General features: G+C 41.9%; 6 protein-coding genes across 9 annotated transcripts in view; 3 read left to right on the top strand and 3 right to left on the bottom strand.

The window, feature by feature from the left end:
* Positions 1 to 41: 41 nt before the first annotated feature.
* Cpsf5 (cleavage and polyadenylation specificity factor subunit 5) lies at positions 42 to 2542 on the bottom strand. Of its 2 annotated transcripts, XM_015175791.3 has the most exons (5): positions 2267 to 2542; positions 1935 to 2199; positions 1706 to 1871; positions 353 to 467; positions 42 to 289 (listed from the first exon to the last, which is right to left on the bottom strand). In XM_015175791.3, exons 1-5 carry the CDS (start codon positions 2410 to 2412, stop codon positions 268 to 270), a joined length of 714 nt encoding a protein of 237 aa, XP_015031277.1. In that variant the 5' UTR covers positions 2413 to 2542; the 3' UTR covers positions 42 to 267. The 2 variants fall into 2 exon arrangements, with proteins under 2 accessions (XP_015031277.1, XP_002047260.1); XM_002047224.4 differs by lacking the exons at positions 42 to 289; positions 353 to 467 and adding an exon at positions 624 to 1534.
* A 200-nt stretch (positions 2543 to 2742) lies between these two features.
* Positions 2743 to 8177, top strand: LOC6623196 (protein giant). Of its 2 annotated transcripts, none has more exons than XM_032434658.2 (4): positions 2743 to 2903; positions 3172 to 4210; positions 4268 to 4437; positions 4497 to 8177. In XM_032434658.2, exons 2-4 carry the CDS (start codon positions 3656 to 3658, stop codon positions 5482 to 5484), a joined length of 1713 nt encoding a protein of 570 aa, XP_032290549.1. In that variant the 5' UTR covers positions 2743 to 2903; positions 3172 to 3655; the 3' UTR covers positions 5485 to 8177. The 2 variants fall into 2 exon arrangements, with proteins under 2 accessions (XP_032290549.1, XP_032290548.1); XM_032434657.2 differs by having other exon boundaries at positions 2743 to 3070.
* Cpr67B (Cuticular protein 67B) lies at positions 8164 to 9571 on the bottom strand. Its single transcript, XM_002047222.4, has 2 exons — positions 9423 to 9571; positions 8164 to 9024 (listed from the first exon to the last, which is right to left on the bottom strand). Exons 1-2 carry the CDS (start codon positions 9453 to 9455, stop codon positions 8272 to 8274), a joined length of 786 nt encoding a protein of 261 aa, XP_002047258.1. The 5' UTR covers positions 9456 to 9571; the 3' UTR covers positions 8164 to 8271.
* Positions 9572 to 9956: 385 nt separating this feature from the next.
* Positions 9957 to 18759, top strand: part of Obp73a (Odorant-binding protein 73a) — a 33586-nt gene continuing 24783 nt past the window's right edge. The window contains exon 1 of the mRNA XM_070207988.1: positions 9957 to 10089. The gene's annotated coding sequence lies outside the window, so the exon portion shown is untranslated. The remainder of the gene's footprint in view (positions 10090 to 18759) is intronic.
* On the top strand, positions 11822 to 12969 carry LOC6623263 (uncharacterized). Its single transcript, XM_002047221.4, has one exon. The coding sequence runs from the start codon at positions 12255 to 12257 to the stop codon at positions 12729 to 12731; it is 477 nt and encodes a 158-aa protein (XP_002047257.1). The 5' UTR covers positions 11822 to 12254; the 3' UTR covers positions 12732 to 12969.
* Positions 14165 to 18236, bottom strand: LOC6623282 (uncharacterized). 2 transcript variants are annotated; one of them, XM_002047220.3, is made up of 3 exons: positions 17996 to 18236; positions 14694 to 15988; positions 14165 to 14635 (listed from the first exon to the last, which is right to left on the bottom strand). In XM_002047220.3, exons 2-3 carry the CDS (start codon positions 15982 to 15984, stop codon positions 14496 to 14498), a joined length of 1431 nt encoding a protein of 476 aa, XP_002047256.1. In that variant the 5' UTR covers positions 15985 to 15988; positions 17996 to 18236; the 3' UTR covers positions 14165 to 14495. The 2 variants fall into 2 exon arrangements, with proteins under 2 accessions (XP_002047256.1, XP_070064290.1); XM_070208189.1 differs by lacking the exon at positions 17996 to 18236 and having other exon boundaries at positions 14694 to 16000.

Raw genomic sequence — 18759 nt, 5'->3', positions numbered from 1 at the left:
TAAGCATTGCAATAATAGTCCAAAATAAAGTAAACTTTCGATTCTATTTATATATGCCAAGCACATGCCGCTTGGTCTTTTTCCATTTAATTTGCCATACAAATATGTACGTAACACACACACACACATATACAAATGAAATGGAAATCATCAACATGCGACGCGCCCAGCTGAGGTGCTGTAAATTATAAAGTAGAGCTATCGTTGGTGATGCAGCCTATCTAGGGGGAAAGTGAGGGACAGCGACGTTAAATCTGCGCCTTTGCCTTACATATAGATAAAGTTGAATCTGTAAAGAATGTGAAAGTTAGCAAGGCAAATCAAAGGATCTAAACAGAATCTGGTCGCTCACCTGCACAACGCCTGCGGCAGCGATGATATAATGGGTCCATAGCCTTGTGAATTGTCGTACAGCTCGAATAGGGGGGCAGCAACAAGTTTATAATTTTTGGGCACAGCAAATAGTGCTAGATTACAGAAAACGATAGAGACAGAATTTATGTATGTAGCAGAGAGCATTAGATATAATAAGGGGTTATGGTAATCACATGATTATTGCAATAACTAGATAATTACAATCGGTTATACAAAACAATTTACATAAGAAAGATTCGCTGCCGTAATTACGTATGATATATAAAAGTTTGTATTATGGTTGTTTTCTTGTTTGTTTTACATTCACAATTGTTGATACTTCGTTAAACTAAATTAATAGATTCTGTTCTTGATGCGCAAAATTCAAATCGATTCGGATGCGACTTCTAAAAAGCCATCAATTTTGGGCATCAAACAAAGTCTACTAATTATTGTGATAAGAACATAATTTCGATTACCATTAAGAGCAACATTCATTATACATGGTGCGTGTGAACGCGAGTGTTGCACAATGGATGATGTCAAGGAAGTACTAAACACAGAGTTATAATTGTTGTTACATAAACGAGTGCTTAAATTATTTATGAAGCGACTGCGACTGCCTGCCTAATCCAGTTGCATTTGCCATATGCACGCAAATCAGCACAACACGCGAGATTTGTCCGCATTAACAGACGACAACCGGCAACTTTTACAATGCACTTTCAACTATTGTTCACCTGCCTGCCCGATTAATAAAGGCTCAACACATAACAAAGAAAAAATGAGTATCGTGTGTAGGATTGCGCTCTCTGGGTTACAGAAGTGTCGACATATTTACAAAATTAATACAACAAGAACAATCAAAGAATTTCGGGATATGCGCAAAATATGCCAACAACTCTGAGAGCAACAAATACAATTTGAAGTAAGTTTTGTACAAAAAATTGAACTAGAATCGACGAACTAATTAAAATTGTATGCGCCTCGGGGCCATTATGCGATCTGTTTCTGATTCTTTTCATTTCTGTTTGTTCAGTTTATTTGCACTCTTGAGTAGAGCGTTGAGGAAGAGCTCTATGCTTGGTTGGGCAGATGCCAGATGCGTGAGATTACACAACACAACACGGCGCTATTGGAACAGCTCAGGGTACATCGTAACTGGCGTTCCTGTCCGTATCTAAACAGCATTGAAAAGATATGACATGAGGTTTGTTAGCGTATCGGTTTGGCAATAACTTTACAAGGTTATATGTTTATAAAAGTATTTAGAAATGTACTTTTTTTTTTTGCCGTCATCATAATACCTACGCTCTGGACAACACTTTTGGCTAGCGCATTGGATATTTACCCTTTTCATGCAATTGCACCAAAAACAGGCGTTTGTGCTCCTTTGGTTTGGTTATGTGCGGTGGAATGTATGGATATTGTGGTGGTTCGAAATTCGGGCGCCACCAATTGCCAATGGTGTCCTCGACAATCCAATCCTGTTTAACGCCATCCTGACGGCCAAGCGTCTGCAACCCAAACACATTGCATTACACTGAGATCTTAATGTGTTATGCGTCACATGGACTCACCTCAGAGAGTAGACGCTTGAGACCTTCTACTTCATCCTCGCCCGCGTTCAGCTCTCCGCCTGGCAGCTTAAAAAATGTGGTGCCAAGTTGAAGCAGCAGCACATGCGGTAATCCATGCTCATGCACGAGCAGTACGCCCTCCACAGAGCGACGCATGCCGATCCGATCGAACTCCTCGCGCATACGCTGAAAGCGTGACGGCACTGAAGGATCCTTCTCAAACAGCGGCTCCTTGGTGCCGAATGTGTAGTTGGTTAGTGGGTAGCTGGCGTAGCAGAGTTAAAAAGAAATGTGTTTGAAGTTTGCCATTATATTGTACAGAAACTACTTACAGATTGATTGTGCGGTTTATGGTCAGTGCTTGATTGGGCGCATATTTTTGTGTGCCATTATTGCTGATACTGGCGTCAGCCTGGCCTTGGCTGCCGCGCCGCGGCCAGCCGGAGCCCGATTTGTTTGAGACTTGCGAGGACGCCATCTTGTTATACACACAACGGCGCAAGGGCAATGAAAAATCTACAATTTCGGCGCCAAATTCCAAATGGATACGCTAAAATTGATTTTTACACTCACGCACTTTGAATACTTTTTCAATCAGTTCGTTTCTTTATTAATAATATGCAGTGTATGTATATTATTTCTTAATTTTAAATTCTGCTTTTCGATTGCAAAAAAATTCACGCCGGCGGAGAATGCAGAATACACAAAACACGTGTACACACTGTAATGTGGGCCGGCAATGTGTGCACATTGGCGGATAGCGAATGGCCTATTTTTCAACCATCTGGCAGCACCGAACATCACATTTCTGCTGACTGGTCACTCTGAACACATTTACATTAGTTTTTTGTTTATGTTGGGAAGTCGTCGGAAAATTCGGCTGTTTTCTGTGTGCCGCAATGAAAAGCTGCTAAAAAGCTAAATATAAAAATCAGCGCAGTGCGCGGCCGTCTATCGGTGCATTGTTTTGTAAGTGCAGTCAGTAGGCAGCAGCAGCAGCAGCAGTCGTTGAGAAAAAATTATGTGAAGCAGAAACGCAGTTTTTGTTTGTGTATGTGTATGTACATTGTGTTTTGTATGTGTATTGTGCAATGAAACTGGAAAACCATTATTATAAATGAAAACGCGTGAAATGTGTAAGTGCAACATTGAAAACGCAACACACAGATGCGCTCGCTTTGAACTTTTTCATTTTCATGTCTTCTTTTTATTACATGCTGCCCCTACTCTTTCGCAGACAACGACCAACTCCTCCCACTTGTACGTGTGCTAGTGCGGGGTGCGCACTGAAGGGTGTTTGAGTGTCTGTGCCTGTGCCTGTGCCTGTCGTGTGTGTGTGTTAGTGCGTGCACGATAAGACTTGTATTTGTAGACAATATATAAATGTATATTTATATATATGCATGTTAAATGTCAAAGAAGGCGACGCGTAATATGCACACACATTAATAACGGCAAAAGGTCAAAAGTTAAGCTCTAAACAGGACTCCAGGCATCGTAGTGCTTTAAGACAGCGGCAGAGAGCAAGAATGGGCGAATGTTAGTGTGAGTGCACACAAAATAGGAACAAAGAGAAGAGCAAGAAAAACGTCACAGAAGCGGGGCAATAGACGAACGCAGCGGACAGCAGCAAGGGGAGGGCGAAACAAAAGACTGCTAAAAGCTAACAAACAGCAAATAACGACAACAATAAATAACAACAACACCAATAACAAACAAAAATGTCGGCAGCGGAGCTGGAGGCTGAAAGCTCCGAACAGGAGCAGCACCCGCAACAACAACAACAAACCCAACAACAACAGCAAAACGAACACACAAGCAACAACATCAGCACTGCCAATGATGCTGAAGCCAATCCGTATAGCGCGGAGCTAGACGAAACCATTGAGACTATGACATCAAGCAACAGCTACAACATTAATGTGGAGCAACATCTGCAGCTTAATAATATCCAGCAGCATGCACAAATGCACCAACAACAACATCAGCAACAGCATCAGCAACATCAACAACAACAGCAGCAGCAACAACAACAACAACTAGATCAACAGGGCGACTTGGGCCTTGGACTGACCATGATGCAATCCTCTCCACCACCGCACAGCTATCGACACTCGCGCGCCTACCGGCACTTTAAGAACCCGCCACAGCCACACATGTGCATACGCACTACTACAGAAACCGGCGAGGAGTTATTCATAAATGTGCTCAGCTGGACACGTATTGTAATACCACAAGAGCCCAGTGATCCCATACCTTTGTATGGAGGCATGCGCGTAAGTAACCATTTTGTATTATTATGCGGTCAACCTATTTTAATGGGGTTTTCACAGGTGCCGCCTGGCAGTCCGCGCAGTCCACCCATTGTCTTCGCTGTTATGGCCAATCCAGAGGTGCTCAAAGATTCTGGTCGCCATAGCAAGGATCCGGAAGAACGGCGCGCTATGGTGGAGCTAATGTGCGACTTTGTGGAGGCTATGAATCCCGGCGTGAAACTAGTCAGGTGTGTTGCGCTTCTTTGGCTTTCCATTTCAATATTCAAACGACCTGCTTCTTTTACAGAAACGCCGTCATACTCAAGGATCGTGACATTTCGGGCGAGCTTAAAGACGTCTGGAATGCTGTGCAGGCGCAGCGAGATCGTGAGCGCGAGGAGCAAATGATGCAGCAACGCCAACAGCAGCACTACCAGAACATCACTACACAACAAATGTTTCCCAAGTCGCCGGATGCGGCGCGTGCCGGCAGCTCAGCACAGTCAAATGCTGCCGAGATTGGCTTGCCGCCAGCATACAATGCCGATCTTATGGCGGCGGATCATGGCAATGGCATAACATTAGCCGTATTTGCTCAGCAGCTGGATAACAAGGTGGCCAGCGAGCAGCTGGAGGAGCAGCATCAGCCAGAACAACTGAGTGGCATTGATGCAGCGCCCGGCGAAGCCTGCACCGATCAAACGGATGCGGGTGGCGTTATTAATGGCATCAGCGGCTCGCCGCCTGCTGTGGAGAATCTGTCAACGCCAGAGCAGCCCACACAAGAGCCAGAGAGCAAATCAGCTGCTTCCACTGCCAGCAACGGCACAAGTACGCCCACAAATACAGCAGCAGCGCCCACGCCAGTCGCTTCTGCCCAGCCCACACCCACACCTCCTGCAGCTGCAGCAACGCCCGCACCAGCAGCGCCGGTCAAGAAGGAGAAGCTAGGCGGCTTCTTGCCGAACGGTTGCATTTTCCCGCGTTTCAAAAACAACAAACACAAGGACAAGGACGGCAATCACAAGGAGAGCAAGAGCAAAGAGAAAACGCTGCTCAATGCGCTCAAGAAGAGCAAGGAAAAGAAAGTGGCGCCCAGCGAGCAAACGCCCAGTGACAAAACGGCCATCAGCGCTGATAATGGCACCTCACAGTATGAAAAGAACTGCATCAATAATCTTGAGTGCGAAGTGCAAAAGCTCGATCTGAATAGCAGCAACAACGACAACAACATGTTCATTAAGCTGAAAGTGGCGCCCAGTGCAACGTCGGCAGCGGCTGCCGTCGCCAAGTAGTTGAGTATAAATGATAACAATGATAACAACAACAACAACAACAACAACAACTTTGGTAAGTAGGGAGAGTAGAGAATAACGGAAGAGTTAAGTATAACAAGCAAGAATGTAAGAGAGTAACGAGTAGACAGAGAAAACTACCCAAAACTAGCACTTCACTAGCACCTAGGCATATACATAGAGTCGTGGACGTTTAGCATATACAAGATTTCCACACATATATATATCTATATATATATATATGTATACAAATCTAATATATATACAAGTACATATATATACAATATATACAGTTGTATCAGTCAATTTTTGAACGCAAATCGACAGACTCTCGAAAGTAATAATATCAGAAAGGACAAAAGAAAAAACCCTGTGCCATGTTCCCATTCATACTTACATACATACATGCATACATATACAAGTACATATACATATACAATACAGTGTATACTGCGTATAATGCCCAATTGTCTGGGCATTGTCGTCAATAGTCTTTCCAGAATTCTTCCCCGGCATACGTAAATTTAAAACAAAAAATTAAAAATACAAAAAAATCAAGTATTTATATAGTTCAATATTTGTATGTTTCGCATACAGTGTTTGCCTTATATACAAATCCAAAAAGAAAAAAGAGAGAGACAAAAAAAAAAATGAGAGAAAGTTGAAAACAAAAACAAATCTTAAAATAGGTCAATCGTCAAGAAACTCATGCGCCAAATTGTCATCAGACCACATTGAACTCTGCACTGGACACTGCACACTAACCTCCCCTGCCCCATCTGGTAACTAGACTAGCTCGCACACACTACAATTAGTCACATCAGCTAATGTATTGAATGTCAGAGATATAACCCGCATCGCTAAAGCAAAAAAAAAAAAAAAAGTATTACGAATTTTTCCTGTAACACGCTCAAAATGATCTCCACGTTTTTGAAGTTGAACTCGAGAGTGGACGACGCAGGCTCTATCAAGTACCTTCTGTGCCAATGCCAATTGGCATAACTATGAGACGCTATTTTTTTGTTTGTTTATTTTTATTTTTATGCTCTATCTATATTTGATGTTTTCGTTTCCCAATAACAATAACTTTAGTTATTAATAAACAGTTCCAAATTACTTGAGTAATGCAAAAACAATGACCTGAACATGTACTTAGCTTATCATAATAATTATATGATAAAAGAGCTCCTATGATATGCACTCGAATCGTATACGTGCTAACTGGCTATATTCTCGAAAAGCATAAATATTCTATTAGTTAGTTATTGTATTGTTTATCTACTTTTATTTTGTTTTGTTTTATAACTTAGTCACACGTCGTTCCCAGTAAACGAGTCAAAGATCAACTTCAAAACGCAACCATTTACGAATATGCCGACAAATTCGATAGAATCATTCACATTAACTGATTAGAAAGAACTTAACATAATTTGTTGTTGCAACTGCAACAAGTGCAACAACAAAAAAAGAAAAAAAAAAAACTCAATATTGGACTGAACAAAGCTGCCATATATAGATCGCATACATATGTAACATATATGCAAATACATATGTGTATGTGCATTTATGATGTTTGCTTTTCATTTAAACGAAATTCAATTGTGATTCATTTGAAAATCAAATTTTTGTTTTTAACATCGAAAACTATTTTCAACATTTTAAAGCATTTATTACACACGAAACGTATACTGAATCAAATCGAAACTTTTCTTTTGTTTGTGTTTGTGCAAGTAATAAAAAGAAAAAAAAACCTTAACTTTGGCAATGCCGAAGATTGAATGCCCTTACAGAAACTTCTAGTAATCTCTCTAAATAATTTGCACCTTTTTACGTGTGGAAGCTATAGGACTCAGTTCTGACTGATCCTGACTTCAAAACTGCCTGCATATATAAAAAGTGGCATCTGTATTAAGTCCTAAAAAAAAATTGCATCTTTTCTGCAAGGGTATAATTTTTAAGTATTTTAGGCAGCACCCAAAAGCATGCAACAAAGTATTCCCAGACTCAATTTATGTTTTCCTTGCGAGATATTTCTCGTCAGCCTCTCCAGTGCCATAAAGCATGGCATTTGAATGAAAGAAAAGATTAGAAACGCAGTCTAAAGTTACATTTTAAAATCAAAAAAAAAAAAAAATATTAATTTAAATTAATGCGTGTTTTAATTTAATTACAAATATGTTTGTGAGTTGAAATGGAAATGAACGCAAACCTAAAGCATTAATTGATTAATTATTTAATTAACGTAAATGTTAGATTTAACTGGTTGTAAATGCAAAACAAACAAAATGCTCGTGTAAATTTCGCAGCAAGTAAATAGCTTGAATTAAGTAAAAAAACTCCCAATACGTTATGATTAAAAAGTCGCATAATACTTAATTTAAGTTCAATTCGTGCAACTGAAGAGCAAAGCGAAAGCAATAAAAAAAAAAAGAAAAACGGCAAAAAGAATAATGAAATAAAAACAAAAACAAAATGTAAATGTAATGCAACAAGAAAATATAACAACAAGAGAGAACAACAAACAACTAAAGTGTTAAGATTAACAACAAATACAATTATACAAGTGGACGGGTTAAACCACAAATAAAACAAAAACAAAAACAGAAAGAAAAAAAAAAAACAAGAAGGAAACCAAACCACATTTTATATATATATATATGTAACAATAAAAAGATCGTATTTGAGAAATGTAATAGCTGCTGATTCATTTATTTAATATCATCGAATAAATATTTAGAGTTAAGATATTTCTATGTACGTAGGCTAATATCGAGTACAGCAAGGACACTATTCGTCTTTGTTGTTGACGGCGCGCAGGCGTTCCAGCTCCTCGCGTTCCGCCTTGTTGCGCAGCAGCGGCACGTTGTAGTCGAAGGCATAGAAGAAGCCCTTCGGCTCACCCGTCTCCTCGGGTCCGGGCACATATGGCTTCTCCTCGTGCACATACTCTCTGGTCTCGGCCTCGCTGGGCTGATAGGCGCCCTCGCCCTGCTGGTATTCGGCTGCATAGGGATCGGGATTGTGTCCGGCGGCGGCGGCCAGCTCACCCCACAGCTTAAAGTGCTCCTCCTCGGCCTTCAGCACCGCGGGCGTCTTAGTGGCTGGCTGTTTCAGATGCGCGGGACGATTGTCCTCCACATGGAAGCCAGTTCTGTCCGCATAGTAGGTGGCAACGAAGTCGCGACCATGTGGCTGCACATACTTGTAGGAGCCGGTGACAGTGCCGGCATCGTCACGCTTCTCGTTCTTGCCCTGATTCCAGTCCTTGTAGCCGTACACGTACTGTCCCAGACCGTCCTGGCCATGATACTGATGCGCATCGTAGTGCTCCTCCACGAAATCCTCGGGATGATCTATCACACGACCCATGTACACAAACTCGCCCCGCTCGTTGCGTGCCTCCGGCAGTGGATTCTCGCCCGTCTTGGGCGCATACTCGATCTCATTGACACCGCGCAGCTGCGCACTGCTCAAATACTGTTGCGCCTCCTCCGGCGTGATATTGATCTTAAATATGTTCTCGGCGCTGGCGCAGCTGGCCTGTAAGAAGAGAAAAATACATAAAAGCGCGTGGATTAGTTATGGACAGGTTTTTTTTTTTGGCTAACAATTGTGCCACGCTTCACAGCTTTTGGCTGAACTTTAGTCTGGCTGCGAATGATGACGCTGATGAAGATGAGCATGGAGCTGATTGGAGATGATGTCATTGGGGCGACTTCCTCGATTCGTGTAACAAATTTGCAAATCTATAAGGCAAACAGTCGGCAGTATTCATATTTGCACTTGCCCGTCACACTTGACATTTTTACAACCCGGATTTCTAATTGTATAGATCTATAGATGTCCAATCATTATACAAATGATATAAATTGTTGCCAATTAATATGCATAAGAAACAACAAAACGAACAACGAACACAATATTTTTTGGCTACTAACCAGCAAAAAGGCGGCTAAAATGAAGCACTTCATCCCGAAACTTGATTATCACTTTGTATCTATATAGTATATAGCTTTATCGTATAATGAACAATGTTCTGCGGCTGCTGCTGCTGATCCTGATGCTGTTGGCGATCTACTAATAACTAAATAACTTAGGGCAACGCTTTTATACTAACTTTGCTTCGCAGTTTGTTTTTCAGTTGTGCGAGTTGTGTGTGTTTTTTTTTTTTTGCATAAAATTAGCAGCTGAGCTTTGAATGAAGATGTGCGGTGTTGCTGTCCGGTTTTTTACTCAGCAGCATCCCAGCAACAACAACAACAACAACATCATGAGCTAAACAACAATTTGAAGTTCATGATGAACGGCGCTCAAATTCACACTTCTCACGCGTAGCTGCTGGCCGCATCATTAATTCTATGTATGTGAGCACTCCTATGCTCAATTAGTTATTTAATAATAATATTTATTTTACCTTTTTATTTTTTCTAGAATAATTCGCTGGCTGTAAGCGCACCCGCAAGTGTCTGTCGCAGTTTAAGTGGCATTTTGGTGAGCTCGTCCGCTGTCAAGTTATATCATAGATCTTTGTAATACCCTGTAAAAAATGAGCACAGGGTAGCAGGAACTGCTTCTACTGACAGTGCGTGCTGTGACTAAACTCTGGTAAGTCGTTTCCTGAAATCTCTATGTAATTTAAGCATTTAGGCAACAGAAGAACTTAAGAACCAGCCTCTGGCTGAAAGCTTATATAAAAAGTTAAATAGATATTTTGTAAGTTTATCCGACACCTAATAATAATAATGAATATAAGACTTAGGGAAAGTTCCATTGGGTTCTGTCCGGAAGCTATTTAGACAAGCGAACCCCTTAAGATATAGAGAGTTTTATAGGTACCTGATATTAAAGGCACACGCATAAATAAAGTACTTTTCGGGTTAATAACTTTAGGGGCTTAGGCAAAAAACTTTCCAGCGCAGCGAAGGCTGCGATTCGAACTTTAATGTAAACGTTTAATAACTTTTTTAAATCGCATGAATATTATTATATATATATATATTTAAGATTTAATCTAAGCAACTGGTTCGGTTTTTGACAAGTATCGAAACCCGTTCAGCTATCTATGAAATATGTAAGATATGCCATATGCTTATTATGATCCGGCTTTAAGCAGCTCTCATGGGAATTGGGTAGCACGTGGTCGAGCATTTTAGAGATTTTGTTGTTTGCGACCGTTGAGCAATGATTTATTTAGTATTAAACACTTTTTGAGCACTTCCATCAATTTTTACTTCTAATTAATGCAAAATGTACCGCTTCAGCGTTGGGTTCGGGTTTCCTGTAGAGAAGCCGCTCAGCGGAAGCTTTCTGTTCAGGCACTTGACTTGTCTGCTGATATATGCATAATTAGATGGATGGGTAATCATATCTCCATGTGCGCTATCAAGTGTCAGTTCGAGTGGGTACTTCGCACAATGAGAACTAGTTGGCTACAATTCCGCAAGTTTGTTGCCTAAGTCTTTTGTATCGAATGAATTGTTCTTTTTTGTATTTGTTTTTTTTTTTTTGGGGATTTGTAGATCGTGTAAGGGCTCAGCATTTAACTGCGCAGTTTCTCAATTACAAAAATTACAAAATGATATTGCTATTTAAATAATAGGTAAGCTGCACGCCTTGATCGGCGCATCGAGACCTTGCGACTGTTACAAGCATTTCAAGTTGACCGTTAAAACAAATTTGAATTGCCAACTCATCAAAAGGCCCAGTCGCAGTTTAGCCCAAGCAAATAGTCGTTTTTCTATTGACCATTAATAATAATATTAAATTCGTATTTTTAAACACAGCTTCGTTTTTTCATAGACGCAAATGGCGTCTTTCTGGCTTAGGCGTTCGCCGAATTGAAAAGAATAGCAAAAATAAATGGGTTCTAAATATTTGATGATTCACCAACAGGTTAACACACTTTTTTTTCTTGTTCTTAGCAACAACATAACAAGTAGGGCTTTCCGACGCTTAAAATTTATTTATGTTATTTAGTTATTGAATCTTCGAGATTCTTGCAGTGTCTGGAATTGACGTTGAGTATAAATAAATAAATAAGTATATGCATATATATAAGCACGCATAAAGAATAATGGGACTAGAGTCGCAATTGTTTGAATCATTTCTTATACGATACATTTTTGAAAAATGCTGTAAATATGTTTGCTTGTCTTGTTGTTGCCGATGATGCAAAAGTCTAAATAAAAACGCAGACCTAATTTTCAAAAGCCGGTTTTTGCAACTGTCGCTGTTATTTAAATATTTTGTTATTATTTCGAATTCCTTGTGACAAATAACGAGCTGCGTTGCCTGACTAAACTTAAATACAACTAAATATTTAGAACTTGAACTCTGCCACTTTCACTGCTCGAACACCAGCTGTGCCTTAGATATATTTGAATTTCTTTTGGCACCTGCCAAATGTATAACATAGGAAATTAACAAATTGCTCAAAACTTAAATGCAAACAACTAACTCAAACACTAAGCCAATTGCCAAGCGCACTGAGAGCGCCGAGAGCTGGGCGAGCAGCGTGAGCCAAGTTGGCCAGGTGCCCGCCAGGTAAACACACGCACACAAATGGCTCCAAAGCAAACAACACTCAATTACACACAGGGCTCGAAGAAAGAAAAAAAAAACAAGCAAACGCAGCAGTTGAAATAAGTGCGAGAGACAAAGCGCGGCCAAAACCAGTGCAATACCAAGCGACTGCCCGTTCGGAGCTGTTCCCAGTAAAGTTTCCCAAAAGAAAATCAACCAAAATCAAAAAAAAAAAACAAGTAACAAATATGCGCTTGGAGCTGCAGCTGAAGATGCTGCTGCTACTGTTGCTGTTGCTTTCGCCGGCGCTGAAGGCCGCTGTTGTGCCGCAGCTGGAGCAGTCCGTGGACGCAAGGCAGGAGATTGGCTATTTGGAGCTGAAGCCGAATGGCACGTTGATCTTGCGCCATGCCGCCAATCAGAGTGGCGGCAATCTGCAGAATTTGCTGCTATTGCGCAGCGTGTTGCAAGCACTGAAGCTGCAACCTGGCGCAGAGCAGTCCAAGCTCAACATCAGGATCTATGGCGATGGCGTGGAGCAGAAGTTTCCACCCCTGCTGGAGAACATAATACAGCGCATACAAACATTCTTCTCCATTTACCGCTACACGGACACCAGTCGACCCGTGCGCAAAGAAGAGCTAACCACGCAGCAGGCCGTAAGCACGCGAAGCGCTGAAGATCCGAAGGCAACTCAAGTGCCCCCACAACAGCAAGAGGCCTGATTAGTTGTGGGCGAGGATTGGACTGCGAATCGACTGAAATATGAGAGATATTATATTTATTTATTTGGTATTTACTTTGGTGTTTAGCTTAGCGATTGACCAGCAATAAAGGCCACGCTCCACGGCTATTGTAACTGTAACGTGAAGAGGCGCCCGCATTTTGGCCAGCTTATGGCTGGGCACGTCTCCGCAGGTACTTAGTATGCGTCGCCGTGCGTGGAGCGCGATTTATGTTTAACTCTGTGTAATATGCGCAATATTTTTATGCTGCGGCGAATTACTGGGACGCGTTTACGGGTTCGGCAAATTGCATAATCACAAGTGGTATCTATATTGCATATACATATATATCTATCGATTTGGGGTCAGGCTAATCCCAAGTATTTGTGGGGCAACAGCTTTAACAAGTTCTTATAAGTTATATATTACTACAAATGTTAAGCAAACAGGTCATCAAAAACGTTTCGTCATATTATTCAAAATAAATCCTTACTTATTAGACTCATGCTAAATGATTTGAACTCGAAGACATTCACTGCGTATATAGATGCATCACATGCATATACATTCTATGTATGCATGCATGCATGTACGCATGTGTGCATGTATACATGCATGCATGTATGTATGTATGTATGAATGCATGTATGTATGTATAAATGCGTGTATGTTTGTTTGCATGCATGCATGTATACTTTTATGCATGTATGCATGTATGTATGTATGTTGAAAAGGTACCCTAAAATATCCTATGTGGACATAGGTCGAAACTTCGCACTCCCATAACTCGGTCAAATCTCAACCGATTTTCATAAAGCTTGACGTTTTGTCCATGAATTGACCTCTAGTTCAATTTGGCATACAAATCTGACAACATTATTTTTGGTCGAAATTCATGTGGAAAATATCCGTTTTAGACATAGGTCGAAATTTCCCACTCCCATAGCTAGGTCAAAACTCAACCGATTTTCAAGAGACTTAGCTCTTTGTACATGGCTTGGCCTCTAGATTAATTTGGCATCTAAATCAGACAACAATTCTCTTGTTATATATAAATAAATACTTACTTTACTGAAAGCTTATATTGATCTGGAATAGTGTTAGCTGCTGGAATACTAAGGATTAAAAGATGTGCATACTTATATATTTGGAGGCATCTGCCATTCCATATTGCACGTTAAAGTTCGTTGCCAAAGTCTTTTGATATCATCTTGCTTGTGCAGTATACAGTCGCACGCAGCTTCAAGCTCATATGCAAGTTCGTTGTCCAAGTCTTTTGTTTAATACCTACGCCTCATCCCCCCCACAAACAACTAGTGAACTAAAGTTAGCAGCATTTTACATTTTACATTCACTTTTTTTATTGTTCTGTTTTACATTTTCAATTGTTATGGTTATGAATATAATGAATGATGATGATGATTATGAACGTGTTCTCGATGATGTTTGCTATGAATGAACGTATATGCATGTAGATGTTTGTTTTGTTTTATTTTTATTTAATTCTTTTTTTTTTTTATTATTTTCTTGACGCCTTTTATGCTGTTAATTAATGTCGGAAGTCGGAAATCGTTTCTCTGTGACTGTGTTAGTAACTAAATGTATTAACCCACGGCCTGGCCAGAGCCTAGGCACGGAACAGATCGAGTTGTAGAATACCAAAGTTGCCCATAGAATATGTGTATGAGTGTGCGTGTGCGTGTATGTGTGTGTCTGATGTGATCTGATATGGTGTGTTTGAATTGCATTTGTGGTCGTGCCTACTTAGGCCTCTGGCGCCTGTGCAATGGCTGGCTGAGCCTCGGCCTGTGCCTGCAACTGCAACTGCGGCTGTGGTTCAGGCAAGGCCGCGGCATCGGCAACGGGAATGGCCTTGATCAGTGGCTGCTCCTCCTGCAGTTTGGCTAGTAAAAAAATAAGAAAATCAACAACTAGTTCAAGTAATATTCAGGGAGTACTCACGTTCTGGCTGGGTGGCTTCATTGCTGGCCTCCTTGAGAGGCTGCTTGATGCCATCTAGGCTGGCACTCTTAAGGGCCTCCTTGAAGGGCTCCTTGATGAGCTCCTGAATGGGCTCGCTGCTGGCCTCCTTGCGGGCCTCTAGGTAGGGCTCTTGACTGTCTTCCTTTCTGGCCTCCTGAGTGGCTTCCTTTCTGGCCTCCTGGGCAGCTTCCTTTCTGACCTCTTGGACGGCTTCCTGGATGGCTTCCTTTCTGGCCTCCTGGATGGCTTCCTTTTTGGCCTCCAGAATGATTTCCTTCTTGGCCTCCAGAGCGGCTTCCTTGATTGCCTCCTTGGTGGTTTCCTGGATGGCCTCCTTTCTGGATTCCTGAATGGCCTCCTTGATGGCCTCCTTAAGCGTCTCCTTGGCAATCTCGGCGCTTGGCTGCTCCGGCTTGATGGCATTGCTTTCCTCCAGCTGACGTGCTGCAATTTCAGCCTTCAATTCACTGGCCTCGACGGCTGCAGGAACGATGGTCTGTGCCAGCTGCTCCAATGGCTGTTCCGACTGCTCTGGCTGCTTCTGCTCCTTAAGCAATGGCTGAGCCTCTGGCAGCTCTGCCGCTGGCTTCTCCTCGGGCAGCTGTTGCAGGGCTTGGATGGGGGCTTCCTCGGTTTGAATGCTGCGTGCGCGAATGGCTGAAATCGGCCACGAATAGACGGGGGCATGCACCACATCGACGACGGGAGTGTGATACACCTGGGGCAGACTGTAGAAATGACGCGCCTCGGTGGCAGCTAGCAGTGGTTGGGTATTGGCAGGTGTTTCAATCAGTTCGATCTTCTCGCTCTTCAGTTTCTCATCGTTTTTGTTGCTCGCATCGGAGGATGGGAAGAAGCCGGGAAAAAAGCCAGCGCCGGCAGCAGCAGCTGCAGAGGCAGCCTCACCAAATTGACCGCTTGCTATCTCAACGGCCTGCTGTGCCTGTTGCTGGATTTGATTGATGTTCTGGGGGAAACCCTCGGATTGCTTGGCTGGATTGCTGGCACGGCCGGTGGACACGGCATCGCTGACGGTGGGCACCACAGAGGCCGTTGCGCCAGCAGGCACATAGACAATGGTCTCCTCATGATGCGGCCCGGAGACGCGCGCCAGTGGCGACAGGCCATGCACGTAGCGCAACGCTGGCTCCAGATGCACCTGCGCCTGCGGCGTCACAATGACAATATGCTGGGCTGGCTCCACGACCGGCTGCAGCGGCTTCGCCTGGCTACCCACTGCCAGCAAGCAGAACAGCGCTAAGATGAACATGTTGCTAAGTAGAGGGGGGAGGGGCGATAAAACAAAGCCTTTTTAGCTGCAGTTGTCTATGCTCCTGGCCCGCGTCGGGCTGCAAACTGGTATGGCCAACGATGGCCTATGCTATTTATAGTTGGCCAACCAAAGTCCATTCTAAATTTAAACTTTATAATTGCGATTGTCTGCTTGTGTGTGTGTGTGTGTCTGCCACAGGATGCGACTATTAACCGGTTTGCTGTTTGATTGGCTCTTGGAAAAGCTCCGAAGCAGCCACTTCTGGTGTACACATAAAGTACCACCGAGACTGGCTGCAATCCGGCTACAATTGCCAGGGGCCAAGTTCTTGGCCAACTCTTTTGATTGTGCGCGCGGCTAATAACTGGTTTTCCGATCATATCTGAGGGCATCAAATTCCCCCCAGGTTTTATTACTCGCGCATATTCTATTTAAAGTTACCCCCCTGCCGCCCCTTTCTTTCCGTTCTCCTGCCATTTACAAGCAATTTAGAAATTGCAGCGTTGAAGAAGTTGCGCATAGTTCAGAGGTTTGTGGAATGCTTAGGGCGTGTTTTCTGGAAACTCAGCTTACCATAACATAATTGCGAAATGAAAAGATTGCAACCACTAATTGTAATGGAAACCAATTTTGTGCTCAAGCCGAACTAAAAGTTGTTTTTAACAGAAGTTAAAGACAAATGTAAAAAATAACTATCCTGGTAGACATGCGTCGTATCGGGCGAGCATTGTGGAGCTCAAAATTGCTGTGCGTGTTCATTATATCTAAAAATAGAATATCTTTCCGTCACAAAAACCCTTTTTTGCCCCTTTTAGACCGATTCTTTCCATACAGATTTTATAGATACACATATATATATTTATAAGAGCTTCATATCAGTTCATTTATATGGCAGCTATATGACATATTGGTACGTTTAATATGTTATGTCTGCAACACAAAAACGGACATTTGGAAAGAAGCAGGCAGACGGACAAACGGATATGGCTAGACCAACTCGGCTGTTGATATTGAACAAGAATTGATAGAATGCCGAGAAGAATAAATATATATATGGAAGATATTTTCTACAACGCATTACAATTATCATGACAAATGTAATAATAATAGAGTAGACTCCAGTTACATGTTAAGATAATTTATTGAAAACTATTTTGTGACTAAAAAGCATACAGGAAGGGGCAAGGAAAGGATTTCTTTAAGCTAGCATGTGTCGTATGTGCTGCTTAGATTCATATTAAAAGGCGATAGAAGTGTTGATATTTCCTGTCTAATAGTCAACGGATTTGAGGTTTTCAATTATTTTCAGCAGCTTAATGAAGCCAATGATTAATGAAAGCAAATATTTTGAATAGTCTTGCAAAAGGCGACATAAGATTGTGGTTGTTTATCATAATTGTTAAAATAGGCAAATAAAGTCAAATGGTATTATTTATAACAGAAAATATCTATTGAAAAATATTCAACAGGCTAAATTTACCACATATATTAAATGGCTGAGCGTAAGAGTGAATTATAATGCTAGTCAACTAGTCAGCGATTAAATTCTTAACTGCTTCCGGTCTCTAAAAATCAGACACGATTATTTAAACGTAATATGTTTTGGAGTATTAATATATATAAACTATATAAAAGAACGTAATACAATTTATTTAATTTTAATTAGCATCTGGAAATCATTTTCATATCAATAATAATTATAAACACTTGCGATCAAATTTGCTTTACTTCAATTGTCCTCAATTAACTTATAATTTGTGCCTATCAAAGAGATCTCTAGTTATCTAGACAGTTTTATCAGCTACTGGGACAGCTAATTTCTTTAATTTAACGACAATAGTAAAAAGAGTTTAACAAGCAGCTCAGTTCTTATTTTCGCTTTCCTATGCCTGACGCACGCCCAGCGTGCCAAATTTATGGTGGCAGATGACTTTCTAAACGCTCAGCGAAATGTTGGCTTAGGGCACGAACTCTTGACATAAAAGCACATTAAGATTTGTGAACTTACCTGATGGCAGCTGCGTCTAGCTCAGTTCTATGTGTGGTGGGACTTTCGAAAAAACCTGAGCGCACTTTAATCCGGATCACAAAACAAAGCTAACTTATATGAAATGGAGCACAAGAGCTGCTTGAACTTGGCACAAATTTTGGCTAGAACTGTGGTGGCTGAGTGTGGTTTGGTTGGCGGTGGTCTACGTCTTCAGTCTTGACACGGCGACCACTTCAAGGAAACTGGTGGCCAATGCTGGCTGCGATGGGCCTTTTATAATGTGCCGGTGCCTAACTGACCTAGCGCAAGAACAAAGAGATCACAGCCCGTTGACGAAGAAGAAGAGAACGACAAAGCTGAAAAACAAGCTGAAAATGTTGCAGCTTCCCGCAGGAATAAAGAGGAGTGCTGGGGATGGGGGGTTATAGAGGGGAACTGTGCGCAGCCAGATAGCCAAAAGGAGCACACGCAAAGCAGGCGGCAAATGACCAAAGTTGGCTAAGCAAAAGCGACAAAAACAACAATAACAAGCACTCATGCCACATACACTCACACTCACACTCACATTCGCACTCACACTCACACTCACATTCGCACTCACTATTCGTACTCGTTTTGCACTTGCAGGAGGGTTCTGGTTTCCAACAGCTACCAGGTTCTGGCTGCGGCAGATGGTCAACGTAGATGTTGTTGTACGTGCTGCATGCCTCTTGGTCTTCGGCTTGGACTAGCTCTTGGTTTTGGTTTTGGTTTTGGTTTTGGTCTTGGTCAAGCTGTGAGCT

This window comes from Drosophila virilis, chromosome 3 (genome assembly GCF_030788295.1).
Source record: "Drosophila virilis strain 15010-1051.87 chromosome 3, Dvir_AGI_RSII-ME, whole genome shotgun sequence".
NCBI classification, from domain to species: Eukaryota; Metazoa; Arthropoda; class Insecta; order Diptera; family Drosophilidae; genus Drosophila; species Drosophila virilis.
Note: the sequence above shows the minus strand (reverse complement) of the source record. Positions and strands in the feature narration are given on the sequence as shown.

Coding starts and splice junctions, on each gene's coding strand:
- Cpsf5 (XM_015175791.3), bottom strand. CDS start 2,412: ATGGCGTCCTCGCAAGTCTCAAACAAATCGGGCTCCGGCTGGCCGCGG. Junction 2,200..2,266: donor ATAAACCGCACAATCAATCT/GTAAGTAGTTTC, acceptor CTGCTACGCCAG/CTACCCACTAACCAACTACA. Junction 290..352: donor CTGCCGCAGGCGTTGTGCAG/GTGAGCGACCAG, acceptor CATTCTTTACAG/ATTCAACTTTATCTATATGT.
- LOC6623196 (XM_032434658.2), top strand. CDS start 3,656: ATGTCGGCAGCGGAGCTGGAGGCTGAAAGCTCCGAACAGGAGCAGCAC. Junction 4,211..4,267: donor CTTTGTATGGAGGCATGCGC/GTAAGTAACCAT, acceptor GGGTTTTCACAG/GTGCCGCCTGGCAGTCCGCG. Junction 4,438..4,496: donor CCCGGCGTGAAACTAGTCAG/GTGTGTTGCGCT, acceptor CTTCTTTTACAG/AAACGCCGTCATACTCAAGG.
- Cpr67B (XM_002047222.4), bottom strand. CDS start 9,455: ATGAAGTGCTTCATTTTAGCCGCCTTTTTGCTG. Junction 9,025..9,422: donor TTTTAGCCGCCTTTTTGCTG/GTTAGTAGCCAA, acceptor CTCTTCTTACAG/GCCAGCTGCGCCAGCGCCGA.
- LOC6623263 (XM_002047221.4), top strand. CDS start 12,255: ATGCGCTTGGAGCTGCAGCTGAAGATGCTGCTGCTACTGTTGCTGTTG.
- LOC6623282 (XM_002047220.3), bottom strand. CDS start 15,984: ATGTTCATCTTAGCGCTGTTCTGCTTGCTGGCAGTGGGTAGCCAGGCG. Junction 14,636..14,693: donor TGAAGCCACCCAGCCAGAAC/GTGAGTACTCCC, acceptor TTTTTTTACTAG/CCAAACTGCAGGAGGAGCAG.